The sequence below is a fragment of the Hypoxylon fragiforme genome (assembly GCF_022984875.1).
Source record: "Hypoxylon fragiforme strain CBS 206.31 chromosome Unknown GGS25scaffold_1, whole genome shotgun sequence".
Taxonomy (NCBI): Eukaryota; Fungi; Ascomycota; class Sordariomycetes; order Xylariales; family Hypoxylaceae; genus Hypoxylon; species Hypoxylon fragiforme.
In genome coordinates, this window is record NW_026054756.1 from 4090934 (window position 1) to 4109594 (window position 18661).

An 18661-nucleotide genomic window follows, 5' to 3' on the forward strand; every position below is an offset into this window, starting at 1 on the left:
TCGCAATTAAAGCATATTCCAGTCTGCGAATTTTTGTATTCGTCCTTGGCCTTTTCAGATACCTATCCTTCACAACGAAGCAAGTTATACCTACTAGAAAGTATTTTTTTTGTTTTCTTGTTTTGCTTTGGCTTCGGGCTTGTTTTTTGTTCTCTCTCAAAGTGTGACCCCCAAATCGGTTTGACACCTACGGAACAGCAATTCCTCAAAACACCTTGCTACAAAAATCGTCGTAGAGAGGAATAACCCCTCTCATGGAAGGCAAGTAAAAAAATTTGCAGAATTAGAAATCCGAGGTCAAATCCTTCTTCTGAATTTTCCATAATGGTCGTCCTTACATTCGCGACGTTATCCCTCTCCCTTTTTTACCAAACATACTCGTACATCAATAGGAGTGAGTGCTCTCGGTGGGATAAAACGACACCCCTCTGGAAAGGTGAACGAAGGGAATTGGGGTTTGGGTGAGATGGTATGATTTGTTGAAGGAGAAAAAGAGATGGCCATGACAGTAGAACTCGTCCAGCGGTGAGCATAATGACAATACAAAGACGCGGTAGAAAACTCAAACGGTGTAAATGCGACAACTGGTCCACCCTATCTCTGTCTGGAGCATCTTTTTGCCTCCTTCGAGTTCCATTTCCCTCAAACAAATCCCAAACTCCACGGCTATCTGGTAACCCTCACAAAGGAAATAAATTGCATTCACTGCACGCCAGTCCGATAAGAAACGCCATGCTGTGTATAACACTGATAAAAACGATTGTAATGCGGTAAACACGCCGAACAGTGCAAGTAACCGTCATGCCCAATTTGGGACTTCTCAACTTTCACTCATCCGAAAAACAGTCTCGGAATACTTCATAGATGGTCTGGGGATTGGGATTTGGATCCCTTCGCTTTGAATAGACGCCGCCGGTCGCGGCGTCTTATCAGAGCTTTCGTCATTGCTTACATCGGACTTGGGAGATGATTCGGGCGGGGTTTGTATCGCCTTAGGCGGTGGTGGAGCACCTGAAAGTGGTGAGACGTCATTCTCTCTAGCTGGCGTGACTACCTGTGTGATAGGTTCTGGAGTAGTGTCAGATGAAAAAGCAACACTGTCGTGACTATTTGCTCTCATCATTTCAATGCCAAGTTTCGAACTAGGAGGTGGTGGTTTGGCACGTAAAGTGCGATCTCGGTGGACGCCAAGTTCGTCATCTTCATCGTCAGCTGAGTCGTTGCCTTCTGTGCGCCGCTTCTCAAGGTGTTCACGCCTAGAACGCAACTTCTCCAGAGACCGTCGAGGAGCAGGCATTCTCGGTTGCTCCATTTGGGCCGGCGCCGACTGTTGAGAAATAAGCGGGATAGGCATCTTTGATGCTCCTCCAGAGCTTGCCACTGCCTCTTCGTTACTAATTCCAAGCCCGGAATCATCTGCCCATTCACCTGTGACTTTTCGACTAGTGACCACAGGTATCTCATCAGTAGTCGCGGATTCAGAATCCCCAAATAAGCTAGAACTGATCGAGTCCTCCCTGCTTGAGCCCCTGAAGCTACTGCCTGCCGCGGGAGCAAATACAGAAGATCCAGAGGTAGGACTGTATTCCAAACGCGCGCTATGCAGTTTGATACTAGTTATTGGGTTGGGAATGGACAGCGACTGGACTTGGCTAGGCGAGGGTGGCTTCCATTGGCAGAGATTAGACAACACCTCGGTCAGCTTGGAAGAGCTGATAGGCTTCTCAATAAGAGAGTCAAAGTAATGGGGGGCCTGGAGCTCTTTCAAGTAAGCTGTTATTGCAACGATTGGTGTGTGAGCGTTCACATTCTTGACTTCACGAACCATGCGAGCAACATCTGTTCCACTGATTTCAGGCAATTTGAACTCAGTGAAGATAATATCAAACTTGATCTCACCTACGGCATATCGGACAGCGTCCGAGCCAGTTGATGCAGAGATGGTCCGACACCGAAGCTTTTCGAGCAGTTTCTCCATAACCATCCGGGAAACTGGGTGGTCTTCGCAAATAAGAACGTCCAAGGAACGAAACGTTGGACTATCAAGCATGATAGCCGACATTCGACGGGAAGATTGACGACGCCGTTGAACCTTGAGAAGCGCGTTTGCCCGATCACCTTCGTTATCCGATGACGAGGGAGACATGTCGAAAACTTGGCTCCGGCGGTTACGATGATGCGCGAGCAGATCGGCCGCAACGGGACTACCTTCTTGCGAGCCTACGGTCAAAGATCGCGATCGTGTCGAAGAACCACTCGCTTGCCTTGACGTCCCTATTGTCTTCTGTGGGGAAAGGGGAAGAGGAAGAGGAGGCGGCGCTCCCTTTCCCTTCATGGGAGGTGCGGTAGCGGCGGCAGTAACAGCGCTGACTGACTTTTGGAGACTCGCGGGGGGGCGAGGTTGCTCACCAGGGCCCGAGGATTGTAAGAAGTTGGGCCCAGACTGCTGCGAGAGGCTAGAGGAGTTGCTTGAAGCTTTTCTGCGACCCTCTAGGCCCTGGCCGGCGTGGAATGACACAAGCAACGGCGAAGATGGCTGCGAGGCGCGACTAGGAGACGAATTGGCGTGACTATTTGCGGATGGCGATGCGGGACGATGCGAGGCAGAAGCTTTGGCGTTCGACAAAGTACGCTGCACCGGGATAGACATGACCGGGCTTCCTTCGAGCGCAGAAGCTGGAGAGGTAGGGTTATTACCTCCTGGACTCATCGCGGATCTATTCTGCGCTGCCATTGCTTGAGCTTTTAGTTGCTGAATGACATCTTTATTTGCCTTGTCAAGAACTGTGAGGTTCTTGAAAGCAAACGTCCCAAAATCATCTGCAGCCACTGGCTCACTAAGCCGTCGACTCTTTAGATCCCGGATATGAGGAGGTATGTGCAATGGCATCAAGCCTCGTTTGATTTGATTGACCTGAACTTGGGAACGGACGCGTGAGAGTGCGTCATGTGGGCGATCAGGATAATCCGGAGTTGGGGCGGATGGGGGCGACGCTTGGTCTTCTATCTCTTCGGTGAAGGATTGCAGAGTAGCGCCCCTGGCATCAAAATACTCAGTATCCTCGGGATTTTCTGGCTGAGGAATGAACTCGGCATCGTCCTGAAGCAAGGTGTCCCAGTTCAGGCCTGAAAACCAAGGATGGTGTCTAATCTCTTCCCCGCCAGAGGCATAACTGTCATCGCGGTTGGAACCTAGTCTCTGTTGGGGATCAATGCATAGCAATTTGTTAATGAGATCCTTCGCCTCGGGAGATATATCGTCTGGATCTTCAGGCCACATGATCTTTCGAGCAAGTATGTTCTCAAAAACTTGGTCGGCCTCATTAGCATGGAAAGGAGGGTATCCATACAGAAACTCAAACAAGATGCAACCGACTGACCACCAATCACTGGTCTCGTCTTGTCTAGCACCCTTGATAGTCTCAGGGGCGAGGTAGTCCGGTGTTCCCACAAACCTACGGTTGGTATCATCAGGGTCAAAGAGGGCCATCGGAGGAGGCATCATATTTGACTGAGGGGGTGTATTTCTATGCATGTCACCGCTCTGGCTGACATTAGGGTGGAGAAAGGAGACGTCAGGAGAAGCGTGGCCACCATCACTGCCGTCGTCGTGTGGAGATCGCAGGCTGGACTGGCTTGGTTGGGTGTCGTTCAAAGAGAAATTCCCCATCATATGTGTCAGCGTTTCGCTACCACCGCTATCACTACGTTGACCAGAGATACGACGTGGATCTGAGGCTTGTGAGAGATTAAAATACGACGGCTGTCCAACTCCAGTATCCGGCGTAATTTGTGGGGTTGTGGAAGGGGAATGATTGCCATGGAAATCAAGTGAAGTTGATCGCGATGATGCGACAGACGTTGACCGGACAAAAGGGCCCGTCTTGAGCAAGTCCGGAGTTGGTTCACCGCTTCCACTATTCAGCGCTCTCTTCTGACGACCAATCAATCCCATTCGTGATAGACCGAAATCGGTCAGTTTAAGATGGCCTTTTTGGTCAATGAGCAAGTTATCTGGCTTTAGGTCACGATGGATAATGCCTCGATCATGAAGATGCTCTACCCCGAGGATGACTTCTCCAAGATACTTCTTTACCCACTCCTCAGGCAAGCCTCCGAGGACTTTAATGAGCGAAGCGCAGTCGCCGCCATTCAGATATTCCATAACAAGGTAGAGGTAGTCCTTGCTAGAGAAGGTCCAATATAGTTTTGCCACAAACTCGCTTTCTCCCTGCCACATCATAATTGCTCTTTCGGCTTTGACGTTGGTGACTTGATTTTTGGCAACCATGTCAGCCTTCTTCAACACCTTGATGGCGAAATATTCGCCGGTGGATTTCTTTTTAGACAAATAGACACTGCCAAAGGCACCTTTGCTAATTGGCTTAATAATCTCGAAATCTTTGATGGAAGGCGGAACGGCGCGTGCCATGGGAGGATGATTAGCGGCGCTCAGGCGTGGAGATGCGGGCTGGCGACTTGGCAACTCTGATAAGGCTGCTGAAGATGTTCGACGATGGTGTGGAACTATGGCCGGTGAGCTGAATTCACTGCTAGGGAGCATAGGAGATGCCTCCGGGGAAGCGACGCCTTCCTGGGGAAACTGAAGGTTACGAGGCTTATGCATCCGCAGTGGCGACGATGGTTGCGCTCCTCTGGAAGGGGATTCTTGGCGATGAGGTGACGATGTCCCAGTCAGGATGAGGCTTCTCCTTTGATGTTGTCGCGAGCTGGTAGCGCGTCGCAAACCACCAAATTCAGACATGGAAGAGTCGGTACGGAATGGTTGGCGTGCTATGGAGCCAGACCTGGCGCTACCGTCACTATCTCCTGCCTCACTTTCGAACAGCGCAGAACTTCGACGAGATCCTCGAGGCTGGCTAGTGGGGGCCAAAACTTCACGATGGGATTTTGGCGTGGGGCATTCTCTAGGACTGCTCGACCGTGTAGATTCGATGACGGAAGACGGCCGTCTTCTATCGTCTGCATCGCTCGACGCCACGTTCCCTAAAGCAATCGCTAGCGAAGAAGGCGGGTCGAAGGATCCGGCAAAGACTGCTTCCTCTTCCACCTCTACTACCGGGGTTTCTTCCACATCTTCTTCCTCCTCCTCCTCCTCTTCTTCGCCCTCTTCATCCTCAGTTGAGTCACTCAGACGGCCTGCAGCGATCCGAGCTGCCTTGTGCATTGCGTCTTCAATGCAATTATCAACTATGACAGTGAATTCGATCCGGATGCGTTCTGCGTACTCAATTATCCTTCTATGCCGAAACACAGCCTCAACCTTCTCCTTGGAGACCTTTTCAGTATCGGAGCATAGCAAAGCCAGCCCTTGCTCTTGCTCAAGTGTGTTCGAACCAGGCGATTGCCATTGAAGCACCTGGGATATTCGAGACTCGGATTGTGGCGATTGGGTACGAAACTCGCCGGCAGGTTGTGACGAGTCTTTTATCGCGGGTGTGCTGATCTCAATAGCTGTATCGCAGAGATCTAGAAGTAGCTCGACAATACGAGCTTGGGGACGTCGCACCGCAAATGATCTAGAGCGAGAGTGACCAAATCCCGTTGAACGGTCCCTCGATGATGGGGTAGGCGATGCTGTTCCTGGTGATGATGTACTAGAAGATGGCCCTATTGGCAAACCTTTATATTCAGCAATAGGGATTGTTACCGAATCTCCTGAGATAGCACGACTCTTGCGGGCTTCTAGCGCATCCAGCACTCTGACGATGGCATGTCGATGCTCGGTTAGGTTCTCCTGGGCCATTTGCACGTCCATTTCGGCTCGGTGCTCTTGGAGACATAAATCCGTATGTTTTTCGAACCACCAAGGAGGGATATGTCGTTCGCAAATACGGCAGAGGACAGGTAAAGGCGGAGGATGGTTGGCGGGGTCGTCGGTCCCAGATTCAGCCAGTTGAGTGAGATAACTAGCAAGAACCTCGGCACCTGATCCGAGGGAATCTACCAGCAACGGTGCCAGATCGATCTTGATTTCGCGAGGGGCAATCCATGGTCGTATCATCCACATAGTCTAAGTCAAGGTCAGCTTTCCAAGTCCTATCGAAAATACCTATACAAGTCTCTTACATGACTTTCGCCGCCAGTGGTACGATCATAGACCATGATCCCTTGGGCCTCAAGCTCAACTGTAGCAGCACCATTCTCGATATCTTCAGGTTCCTTGCCAACATCGGCAGGATATAATTTTGACGAGGGTCCTAGATAAACGGTAAACCGAATATACTGACTTCGGGAATCATCCTTTTTCATCGAATCAATAGCCTCGGCAAACGCAGCCTTATCCTCGCTTACGATCAAATCGGCAATCGGGGTTCCCTCGACAGTCTCTGGCGTGGTTCCAATCACTTCAAGCCATGACGGGCTAACCCAACGAATAGTGCCATCGAGGTTTAGATCCACAATAACATTCAGGGTCTGTTCGGCAGCCTCGCGAAGTTCCTCGCGTTCTTCCCTTATATCTGCGCTCAAAGATCTTTCCATTGAACGGCCGATAGCTTGGGCGCGGAGGGAGCTAACGGCCGGAGGGGCCAATCTACTAGTATCCTCATCCATTGTTCAAAAGAGACGGGCACGATACTCAATTGCAACAGTAGCATCGGGCAAGGTATCTGTCGGATGGAAAACAAAAGTATCGGTAGTCTTAACGTCTTAACGAGGGCACAAACGCGTACGACGTACGAGTGAATCGAGACAAAGTCGGCGTCTAGTCGGAAAATCGGTTCTCGGTCGAAATAGACCTCATGCAAAGCCAAGTTGTCTGGCAGAGAGCCAGAGTCAGAAGCCCGCGAGAACCCGAGACATGACGGTGGGTGACGTGCAAAGGTTTGGTCAAGTCACTCAGTTGAAAGCGAGAGGATCGATCCGGGTTCACGGTTGAGGACGAGCCTCCCAGTTCACACAAGGAAGCTACCAGTAGACTGTAGTATATTGTCGCGAAGCAGTCGTATTATTGGTAAAGGGCGGTATTGACGAGGGGAATGTGCTGCTTACGGAAGGCTAAGGGAAGGTAGGTACTGTAAGTTGGTGGTTGGTGGGTTGGAGTGCTGGAGTGTTGGAGGGTTGAAAGAAGAACGAGTCCGAGGCCAGTAAGGGAAAAAAAAGACACCAAAAAAAAAAAAAAAAAAAACCAATTTGAAGACTCAGGCGTTTTTTTTTCTTCTGTTCTGTTCTCTAAAACAAAAAGGTAAACCGGCCTGCAGGGTCTCTCCGTTTAGGGAGGATAAAAGAGAGTTGTACCTAAGCAGGAAGGTAAAGATCAAAAAGTAGAGTGTACTGCTGATGTACTGCTGATTTTTGAATCGGAGTGCATGTGGATATAACAATGTTGAACTAACCACATCATATTACAGCACTTGAGATATTACAGCGCGGGTCGTCTATTTTACCTTGAACTCTCTACCCATTTTGGGGCGTTTGGGGGGCTAGGCGCGTAGATAGAGGGTCAGAACTTTTAGAAGAAAAAAATAAAGAGTCCATTAACGTTAGAGTCATTCAAGCTTGGAAGATCGAAAAGACCCTAGGCTACTAAGGTACTAGCCTATCTAATACCCTACATGATAACTACTATGCCGGATGTATTGTACATTTGCACTAAAAGGCACTAAGGAATAATAAACAGTATGTTTCTACTGCTACAAGGTTGCAGCTAACACTGTATCCATACATTTGGGATGTATGTAGACTCAAAGCGGGGGAAGTGGCATGGGCAGTAAACGTTCTACCTATGTACATATGTAGGTACATACATACTACACACTACATATAACTTACATATGTAGTTACTTGCGCAATACATATTGTCAATAAACATGCACTGATCTATCACTCTACAAGGGCTTGATGAAAGGCTGGTATGCAGATAAAGCGGCGTTAGTCATTTATCCTAGTCATCTATTTAACTAACCAAGTAACCAAAGAGTTCAAGGTACCTAGGGTACCTAGGTAGGTACTAACTTGAAAACATGGTGCGGTCATAGGTCGACATTTATTGGCTCTACTGGCTTAATTACTCATGTGCAGCATACATAGTTACCTATGTAGTAATGCCAGCATTCTGTATTGTACTTGGGTAGGTACTACTAACCTGTATTGTACAATACAAAACATCCATGGATGTTTTGCAAACAGATTGATCCATGAATTCCTTCCTTCCATCGGGTTTCTGTCTCCTTTTCTATTTCACTTCTTTACTTGTTCTAAAGGCCGCGTCAGACACCCCCTGTGACACGGTATACGTATTTAAATGTCTACCTCGTACCTCTAACTAACTAGTCGTGCCTCGTGCTCACTGCTTAGTACTTACATGCCTGGGCTACCTACATGTACATATCTGCGCACTTGATCAGCATACATACATGCCTACATATCAGAATAATCTACAGTACCTGCACCGTTAGCAGTTTTCTATTCAAATCTCCAGATGTCCGTTTCAATGTTGGCATTTCCAGATATTCTATCGTACATACATACTGTACATGCATACTACCTACACACTGTCACTATGTAGGACCATTGTAGGTTATGTATCCTACCAATTCACGATACGACATAGATCCTTGGGGCTTTGTAATGCCAGGTATTCCATGCAGCGGAGCAACTAATCTACTCCGGTAGCATGTCTTGTTTAGCTGGTTGGCCCATTGGTGCTGTCAGCAAATGAACGGCAATAGGCATGGGTCCAGTGATCCTTTGCAGACAACCAAGTTGGACCAAGCCAATCCATATGCTGTTTGCTGATGAGCCGTGCAAACCGAATCCAATGGCCATTGAGAAACATTTCTACGTCAATCATGCGTCTTAACAATACGATGGCTTCGTCTTGATTACATTATGCTCATGCAGTCATCTTATCTTGGACTACAGAACCGACAGAACCGACTTACCAATACAACTTCCACCCATATTGACCTACATACACATACAACCTCACATATGTACTGTATGTAGGTAGGTACAGCACCTAATATATCTAACAAGCATCTCCAGCTCCTTTAGTACAATAACAAGACAGTTAGTCGATACTACATACATATGTAATGCTATGTATGTATCTAGGTATGTACAGTAGTCTTTCTTCCAGTTCCCCAGGCTTCTTTCCGATTGAAGGCTGAAGTTAGGCAGAGAATCTCTAGGTCCCTTCACCTTGGAGTTCACATGAGAGCGGAGTTTCCGTTGTGTGTTATACCAATCGGGGAATTTTCCTATTCCTCCAAACATCATTTTCGTATGCTAGGGTACCCATCCCAAAATACCTCCAGATGTCCCCAACGAAGAGGTACTCAACTTAACTAGGTTACTTGTTTACTTACCTACATACAGCTCCTACCTACATACATACTACTAGGTACGCTACATCTGTATGGATATGGAAGAAGAGGTGGGACGACCGGATGGTTATCGGGCGATCTCAAGCGCCACTGAAACCGTCGGCATTCCACCACATCGTCTACATCGTCACAACCCATCACCCAGTCACCCCACCGCCCACCATCGCACACTATATGTATTAACTAGTTCTCCAAGTCTACCTACCGTAACCTACGTACTATGTATGTACCAGGCATACTCGCCAATGCAACAGCTCCAGCCAGCAATGCAGTAGGTACGCTTGCATATCAGGGGATACCCAACCAATCCTCATCCGCAACAGGTCTTGTATCCACCCGCACCCGCTCACTTCAGCATGGTTCTGCCAACCTCTGGTTATGATTAGTTAGCTCGTTCCGCGATCTACGACAGCAATTTATATGGTATACTGCCCCAGGCTGTCCAGTGCCAGGTCTTCTACAGCACCCGGTCGTATCGTCCTTTTCCCGTAACGAGTCGTCATAAGTTCGATCAATATGTAAAGATCCTCAAGAGGATTCGATGCGTACCAGTCTATGGGTACCATTGGTGTTGCACACCCACACATTGCTACGCAAACTTCACTATATGCGAATGATGTCAACCCTATCGCCATTATTCTACACTGCCAGGGCTGCTAGAGAAGGGCTTCAGTGCCTACCTAGGTACCTAATAGCAATCTATTAAGGTCTTCTACACCATGTTATCATACACATGGCCAGAAACGATCGTACACGCCGGGACCATCCCGTCTAGATACTACCTACCTACTAGTACCTAAGGCAATCCTCACTTGAGAGACCCAAAGTTGAAAATGGGTAACCCCCCCTAGTCTCGATAATTACCCCATATTATGACACAAAATAGAGGGGGGATCTCATGGTCTAGACTCTAGATCCAGTGGCTGCATCTGTCCATGATTATTGGTGCAGCTGCAGTGTGTTCCTTGAAACGAGTATCCCTAGGAATGCACGATAACTCCTTGCAGCGAGACAGCATGCAACACCATCTAACACACTCGTGATGCACGCAATCAAGAAGACTTTAGGCAAAACGCCTCGCAGTCATGAAAGCACATTACCTAGTATACAACGGGTAATTGATGAAAGGTGCCGAGGCTTGGTCCAAGGCTACGAGCACCTATAGTGAGCCTCCTTCTAGTACTATTTTATTTGAAGAACACTGATCTATCTAAAAATCGACTAGCGATCGCCGCACAAATATACAAGACTACCACGCAAACCATCATCAGAAATTAACTACCTATATACCTTCATATTGCCTACCCAGGTTGGCGTTACTGTAGGTTAGGTAGGTAGGTCATGTTGTGGCCCATTCTGTTTTCATGGCGTCAAGCCATTCTCCCTTCTCAACCCATAGCTGCTCTAACCACTTTGCCAGTTCCTCGTCCGTGTAAGGGAGATCCTCTAAGGGGAAGCGCCGCACGTGGATATGGAACCGGTATCCTTGGGCGCTACTAAGGTTTGGTAGCCTCAAAGTCTCCCACATATCGGGAGCCACGTGAAAGTTACTTCTGTGTTGATACGCAATTGTGAAGTCATACACAGCTTTCACGTGAGGCGCTTTTCTTAACTGCTGCACGGTAGTGACGAACCCCTTAGTACGAGGGTAGAGCAAATGTAAGGGTTGAGGACGGCCATTCTGCTTGCACCAGATCCTTGACTCCTCAGACTTCTCTGGCGTAAAGCGTGTAGCCTCGCTAAAACTTATCAGCCCTGTAGATGGGACAGGTTAGATTGGTGACGCAATTTATAGATATTGGTGCAGCACAGACTGCTTCGAGCCGTTACTCACACATCGGCCATCTCCTGTTCACTATTCCACCAAAGACACGCTGCAACTCGCGCTGGTCTCGCATCCAGTTCCTCGTGACCATGGGCATGCCCATTGCCCACAGGCCCCAACCGAGGAAGGGGACCCAGCGTAGCTGGATCTTCGCAAACCATCGGCATTGCCCCAACATGCCCGATCGCATAGCCAAGGCCTGAATCAGATAAAAGTCGGCCCACGTAACGTGATTTGAGACGACAACAGCCGACTCCTTAATCGGCAGGCGGTCGCCTGAGATCGTAATCCGAGCTCCATTGCAGGACTCAAAGATGCACTGGATCCACTTCCAGACGGAGTATGCAATGCGGGATGACACGCCGTAGACGAGGTCCGGCGCGAATATCTTCACGAGTAACAAGAGGGACAGTACCACGTCGCACACCGCTAAGTAGATGAGCCAGGGTGTTACCAGCACGGTGCCCCGAACATGGGAAGGGACTTTCGCTAATAAAGCCATGGATCCGGACCGTACCGTACAGTATAGAATTCTGTGCGAGCCTGGAAATATGTAACAAAGGTACGGTAACGCTTTATGATTGACCTCGAAACACCTTGAGCAAGATAACCTCGGAATGAATGAGTGAATGAATGAATCAATCAATAATTCAGTCAATCAATCAATGAATCGACTCTTCGTCGACGTTAAGCCTTGCAAATGTCGTCAGTGGCAATGTCGACCGCGCACACCGCGCACACCGCAAGTCGGTAGAGCTTGAGGAGTTGAGGCTGCTTCTCAACAGTGACGGCCCTCCCGTCGTTTCAAATTCGAAACCCCGCCTAGCGCCCGGACTCCCTAGTACGATGACGATGACGATTCTACCTATTCTGAGTGGTCTCTAGTGTACTTCGACTTACAGAGAGATAAGCCGTCTATGATACGACACTATAGCAACCTGACTGTCAGTACTAAGTAGGTAGGATAGATATATGTGTCTAGGTATGTACTACTAGTAGTAAGTATCAATACAAAGTAGATGGCTAATAAATCGCTAACCTACATCGTAGGTATTGTATTGTATTCAATGTGTACAGAGATAGATTGACGCTAAACGGCCCATACCGGAGGGCGCGTTTATTAGGTACAATACTAATGTGAATACTACAGTATTAACGCGAATACTAATGTGTATGCTAAGGTGAAGTGAGTTACGTCAATGATTGTTTGAGTTCGGTTTTTGTACATGCTCTGCCTGGGTCAGTTATCGTCAGTATTTACATAAAACTATTTCCAAGACACCAGCATTCTGGTTGTTGGTCGATCATTTAACGCCGTAAGACAATCCTTTCAGGGTATGGTGGCCCAATACACATCTTATCCGCATGTGGACAGGCCCCCTCTCGCGTGGCTTATTTTACCCCTTAGTACCCCGAAGTCAACTTGGTTACTTGGTACAGTTCAAGTTCAAGGTTACTTCCAGCTTGTCAGCCCGGTACTGATGACTGATAACCGATGACTGATGGCTATGGCTGATCGTGGCTGTGGGCTCGACATGGGCAAGAGGCACAGAAATACCATCACTCAGGATGATCATCTCGTTTTTTTTTTTGTTTTTTTTTTTAAAAAAAAAAAACAACTAACTATTCCTTCATAGTACTTTTTTTCAAAGTGGCTCTGGAATAGGCGAATAGGCTATCATGAGAAATAGCTAGCCGAAGCTGTGTGAACATGCAAAGACGAAAATGGAAAAGTCGTCATCAACCCTATGACAATGAATACGGTCTCGCATGTCAAACAGAAAAAACAGCCAAAACACTCTCGTGTAAGCGCGCCCAAAACCAGAACAGGCTGCATCACTTGCAAGAGGCGCCACATAAAATGCGATGAGGCCAAACCCCATTGTAGCAACTGTCTCAAAGCTCGACGGCATTGTGAAGGCTACCCAGAGCCAAGGAGTGCAGCAGACGCCCCTGGCTTTGTGCAGTTCTGTTGGGACTCCAGGCCCACGACGACGATAACGCGTCGCGCGCGCCCGAGACTGTTGCTGTCCCCGCCACTAAACACGGAATCCCTCGCTTTTCGGGATGGCGTCGCGGCGCTCTACTTCCAGGAGTTTGTGGCCTTGGTCCGCGGACCTTGGATCACGGCGGCGTCGAACGGCGACTTGTGGGGGGTGACGCTGCCGCAGCTCGCGCGCAACAACGATACCCTCCGCCAGGCCGCCATCGCCATCGGCGCGCTCGGCGTGTGGCATAGCAAATCCAAGCACGAGTCGCTCCGCGCAGTTTCCGTGCCGACTCGTCTGGTAGCGGAGCGAGATTCTCATTATTTCCATGCCGTCTCGTACTACTGCCATTCTCTCAAGCTGCAGAGCCAGAAGTCTTCTGTGCAGGATGCGGTTTTCTTGTCAATACTGCTCTTGTTCTTCGAATCGCTGCGCGGTAACAAGAAAGCCGCCTTGTCCCACGTGAACCATGCCCTGGCTATGCTGCTGGCGCTCCTGACGGACGCTGATGCAGATCGTCATAAGGCCGAGCTGGGACCCAATCCCGAGCCCCTGCTTGCCTCGGTAGCAGACATCTACACACACCTGGCTTCGCAGGCTCGAACTGTTCTGCACGGTAGGATCGGCCATGGGCCGCCCCTCCCCAGCCTCGCGAAGGGGTTGAAGAGTAGGAAGCAGACGATGGAATCTTTTATCGTACTGCTAAGCCAGCTACCTCGCTCCACCGTGGCCATCGACCGCATCCCCTCCGTGTTCAACAGCCTAGACGAGTACGAGGAATACTGGCTCGCGGTCCAGCGCGCCCAAACCGCCATGACTCCAATCATGGTAGAAACCATGCGCGCCTCCGGCGTCTTCGGCTCCCAAGACGCGAACCGGCTCGACGCCTTCTACGCCGACATCCTCGACAACCCGCGCATCCAGAAATTCTGCGGCGACACCAGAAAAGCAATGCACGCCCTCGACGCCGCCTTCCTCCCGCTCTTCAATAAAATCATCACCACCACGGACTCCGCATCCCCCGCGCGCCTCCGCGCCATCCACCTGCGCCTCCAATTCCTCGGCGTCTACATCTTCGACGACACCCCCTCCTACCGCTCCCCCGCCGCCATGTCATCGCGCACCCCGCTCTTCCAATCCTACCTCTCCCTCGCCGCCGCCGCCCTGCACACCGCCAGGCACGAGGTCGCGGGCAAGCGGAACCCCGCGCTCTCGCTCGCCCTGCAGTGCGGGCTGTCCTGGCGGCTGCTCGTCGTCGCGCTCTTCTGCCGCGACGCACGGACCCGCGACGAGGCGGTGCGGATGCTGGGGGAGTACCCCGGGCAGGATGGGCTGTGGGATACGAGGGCGCTGTATGTGCTTGCGCGGAGGAATAGGGAGGTGGTGGAGAGAGGGGAGGGGGAGGGGACGCGGGAGGAGCAGTGGGGGAGGCTGTTGAGGAGGGAGTTTGTGTTTGAGGAGGGGGGGGAGAGGGTTGTGTTGAGATATTTGGATAGGGATGGGGATGGGGGGTGGAGGTTGGTGGAGGAGGTGGCGGAGATGGGGGGAGGGGGAGAGGGAGAGGGAGAGGGAGAGGTAAAGTGGACACGAAGGCCGCTTACGGGGTCTGGGGGGCCGCTTGTGGTGGACTTGTATGCTGCGCAGGATGGGTGAGTCGGAGTTGTTAGAGGCGTTAAAGCCTGTCTAGGTAGGTAGATATCTAGCCTGGGTTCTTAGGTTTGGCGATTTTGACGATCAAAGCCGTATATCGATGGGGATATAATATTTGGGTAAGCTACCTGATGGGCTATCTTACGAGGAAGTCTATATATACGAATTCAACTACCATTAAATAATAGGTACGGTATATACTAAGTACTAAGCTCGGCTCTAATCTCTTCCCTCCTCATTCAGGCCACACCTTCCCCACCAACGTAAACGTCCTCGGATCCGCCTCATCAACCGCGTACTCCCAGATCTGCCCGTCCGCTATCCCGTAGAACATGGCGTCCGTCGTCATCGCGATCGCCGAGAAGTTCGTCGACTGCTGCTCCCCCCCGGCAAAGGTGATATCGGTTATCTCGCTCGACGACGTGTTGTTTCCGCCGTCTGTTCGAGCGGCGCGCAGGCTGCCGTCGCGCAGGAGAGAGACGTACAGCGCCGAGGACCACTCGTTCATGGTGGTCGCGGCGAATTGGACGGTTTGGGCGGGGTCGAGGTTTTCGAGGAGGGTGCCGTCTGTGTTGGGGTTTGTGGTTAGGTACTGTGGTCTATTAGGCTAAGGGGGTTAGGTATAAATCTCACCATACTCCTTCCACCGCGCATCGCCCTCGAACGCCGAAATCTCCATGCTGCCCGGCCTCCGCTGCGACGCCAGCGTCAGCCCATCGAACAGCGTCTCGTTCCGGGACCCCGGCAGCAGCGCCAGGCTCGCGCCCGCGGAGACCGCGTTTCCCCTGACCACGGGATCGGTCGCGTTCATCCAGCCGCTCGAGTTCGCGAACCTGATGAAGCCCGAGGGGCCCTGATACGCGACCGTGAACGTGCCCGGGCACTCGTCGCGCGCGCAGCGCTGCCACGCCGCCGCCAGCTGCGTGTTGTTCCACGTCGTGAGCCCGGACGGCTCGTACACCCAGAAGTCCGGGTCCGTGGTCGGGCTGTTGGAGATGACCCAGCTGATGCGGTCGGTGGCGTTGAACGTCTCGGAGAACCACAGGTGCACCTCGTACTTGGACGCCTGCCGCCGGTCGCACGACGCGCTGGCCAGCGAGGTCCCCGGGATTGGGGCGATGGGCCCCCGCGTCGACGTCGATAGCAGCGCGCTGATGTTCCGCGTCGTCCAGGTCCGGTTCTGCGACTCCCATTGCCGCGCGATGATGGCGTTGGCGGGGTCTTGGAAGAAGACGCTCCGGTGGGAGACGCCCTGCGGGTCTGTCCAGTTCGAGGCTGCGAGCTTGGATGTGCTGAGGATGGTTGTGTTTTCCTCGCCTGTTGCTGGGTCTTGCGATGAGGATGACGAATCAGAGCTCTGGCCTTTCTTGCTCCGACTCCCGACGACGCCGCCCACGATAGCTCCGATGATGACGAGGATCGCGATACCCAGTATCAGGAAAAACAAGCGTGGCGATAGCCCGCATATTCTCCGCCCTTTATTCGTCGTCGCAGCAGCAGCAGCAGCAATACCAACTTCTTTGTCGTCATTATTCCCGGTCCCGGTCCCGGTCCCTATCCCCCCTGTGTTGCTGTTGTTATTGTCGACGACCTCTGGTTTCGTGCTATCATATTTACTAGCCTCTCGCGGGTCGGCCACCTGCGGATACTGGGACTCCGGGTGCGGGACGAATTCCTTGTGCGCGTCTTGGCGAGCCGAGGCGTTCATGTCGTAGACTTCGAGCGTGCTGTACGGCTCGTGGCCGGGGTGGTGATGATCGGCTGCCGCCATCGACACATTGCTTTCCCAGAACACAAGATCTTACAATATTGAGGGGACGAAAAAAAAAGGGGAATTAGGGAAGACAATACTCCCTACGTACGTCCATTCAGGTTCAGAAAAGTCCCAGTAAGAATCTCAAACCCAAAAAAAACTACCCATTTAAACGGTTTCTCTCTTGTAAAATAAACTACCTACAAACCCCCCCCAGCCAACGCGTTTCCTCTTTTTTTTTCTCCATCTTGCCAGGATTTTCGACCGACGATCTTCTTCTAGTGAGATTTTGGAACCTCCTTGGCGATCCGCGCCGCACATAGTTTCTTGTTCTTTATTCATGTAGTTAACTATTGGCAAGTTGGCAACCACTATCCCATCCCCCCTTGAAATATACTGTATATATATAAATATCGGTGGAGCACGCCTTACTGCTTCCGCCTTCTCATGTGTAGGATCGTCTAGTATCGGCGCTTGCGAAGAGAAATGGCCAATGTTATTGGCTGGCGAGCCCACTGCGATGACTACTTGGGAAGCGACTATGTAATATCAACTTAAGTAATACTACATACAAGAAAGAAAAAAGGTCACTGCATATTATAATAGAGTGTAAGGCGAACCGCTACGGCAATCCTACCGGTTGATCGCTTACATAGTATTGTACAATGACGGGCACGAAGCATCGGGCCTACTTGAGTGTCCGCTAGAAAGGCTTGGTCCTCGTTTGAATAAAAGGCCAACAAGATAAATATCTACATATGACCACCTCCCTATGTTCCCTATGTCCAAGTGAAAAGAACTGTTTCGCATAGTTACAGTACATACGATTTGTAATGCATGATCTTTTCCCAGTTTTTCTGGCCATATCAGGAGATGATATTCATCTTACCTAGTAGTACCTTTGCAGGACTTTTTATATCCTTACTAATACCGCACCGCCGTCCTACTACTGCCGTCTCAGCGTATGTATGTGATGTTATGTAAATCCCTACTCGTTGCCCAGACTTGCACGTTACTTCGGCCGCTTACTTAATTTGCGATATGCCTGGCTAGGTATTATTAATGCCCCCCTTTTCAGGTCTCCGTGTAAATGGCCTGTTTGATCAATTCCTGGAACTCCAATGTTATTGGGTATTTAAGGTTGCTAGTGCTATGCCATTATTTAGTATATATTAATACCTAAATATGATTCCTGTCTAGCATCGATAGCTCTCCTTCCGATGTGCGAAGCTCACGGGGAATCATGAAACAATGATTATCAAATTCGCTACCTAGGTGTCTATAAATTTTCACTATTACCACGGTTCCTAAGTTGCTACCAAGGTCCTTATAAGCCGGCCGACATACAACTCTAAAATAAAGAACTGATACCAGATTAAGAGTTTTGGGTAAAATAAAGTACTAGTGCAACTAATATGTTGGAAGAGATCTGACCATCCCAGTACCTATGATACTCACCTATGTCTAAGCTACATCGGCAGGTAGACACCTAACCTAGTAGCTTACGGAAACACGAGACGTAAGTATATCCACCGCCAAGTCCAACTCAAAAGCCTCTTTCTGTCCATCAAAACTACCGAGGCTGCTAGATAATCACTCGTTCGTCCAATTCCTTTCGGGGATCCCGACTCTGGGGAGAAGAGACGGAGGGGAGGGGAGGGGAGGGGGGGCCGAGCTTCCTCACCATCCCTGAACTCCGCTGCACGGGATGCCTGTCATCAGACTTGGAGTTATTTAGTCGTATGGAGCCCATTATAAAAGCCGTCGTGGAAAGCGATCGCCTACGTGTGGGCAAAAGAACGTATCGTACATGCATTCTCCGTGCCTAGCTACAGTATTTACCTATAAATCGGCCCCGTAATGATTGCTTGTTTGCTTCCCAATCCACACTCATCCTAACGTGGATAAGCAAGCTGACCACCTACCTACCTACCTACCTACCTACCTTAAATAGGCAAAAACGTAATTACCTAGTACCCAGCCTATCTTAATGTACATCATAGTTCCCAACTCGTCATTCGCCATCACATAATCCCGGCACGCCATGGGAATGGAGTCAGAAAAGGTTCCGGGCCGGGCCGGGCGAGAGTGGGGC

The 18661-nt window shown here is 50.3% G+C and overlaps 4 protein-coding genes across 4 annotated transcripts; 1 reads left to right on the top strand and 3 right to left on the bottom strand.

Annotated features, from left to right (window-relative positions):
- Nucleotides 1-350: 350 nt before the first annotated feature.
- On the bottom strand, nucleotides 351-6576 carry GGS25DRAFT_527690 (uncharacterized protein; the record flags this gene model as incomplete). Its single annotated transcript, XM_049265112.1, has 2 exons — nucleotides 351-6034; nucleotides 6091-6576. The coding sequence occupies 2 exons, from the start codon at nucleotides 6574-6576 to the stop codon at nucleotides 821-823; spliced, it is 5700 nt and encodes a 1899-aa protein (XP_049122012.1). The 3' UTR covers nucleotides 351-820.
- Nucleotides 6577-10337: 3761 nt separating this feature from the next.
- On the bottom strand, nucleotides 10338-12225 carry GGS25DRAFT_61275 (1-acyl-sn-glycerol-3-phosphate acyltransferase). Its single transcript, XM_049265901.1, has 4 exons — nucleotides 12219-12225; nucleotides 12076-12164; nucleotides 11185-11868; nucleotides 10338-11105 (listed from the first exon to the last, which is right to left on the bottom strand). The coding sequence occupies exons 3-4, from the start codon at nucleotides 11675-11677 to the stop codon at nucleotides 10690-10692; spliced, it is 909 nt and encodes a 302-aa protein (XP_049122013.1). The 5' UTR covers nucleotides 11678-11868; nucleotides 12076-12164; nucleotides 12219-12225; the 3' UTR covers nucleotides 10338-10689.
- A 68-nt stretch (nucleotides 12226-12293) lies between these two features.
- GGS25DRAFT_527696 (uncharacterized protein) lies at nucleotides 12294-15192 on the top strand. The gene has a single exon (XM_049265113.1). It carries the CDS (start codon nucleotides 12924-12926, stop codon nucleotides 14814-14816), a length of 1893 nt encoding a protein of 630 aa, XP_049122014.1. The 5' UTR covers nucleotides 12294-12923; the 3' UTR covers nucleotides 14817-15192.
- Nucleotides 14741-17330, bottom strand: GGS25DRAFT_472693 (uncharacterized protein). Its single transcript, XM_049259475.1, has 3 exons — nucleotides 15448-17330; nucleotides 15057-15381; nucleotides 14741-15001 (listed from the first exon to the last, which is right to left on the bottom strand). Exons 1-3 carry the CDS (start codon nucleotides 16582-16584, stop codon nucleotides 14991-14993), a joined length of 1473 nt encoding a protein of 490 aa, XP_049122015.1. The 5' UTR covers nucleotides 16585-17330; the 3' UTR covers nucleotides 14741-14990.
- Between the last annotated feature and the right edge of the window lie 1331 nt (nucleotides 17331-18661).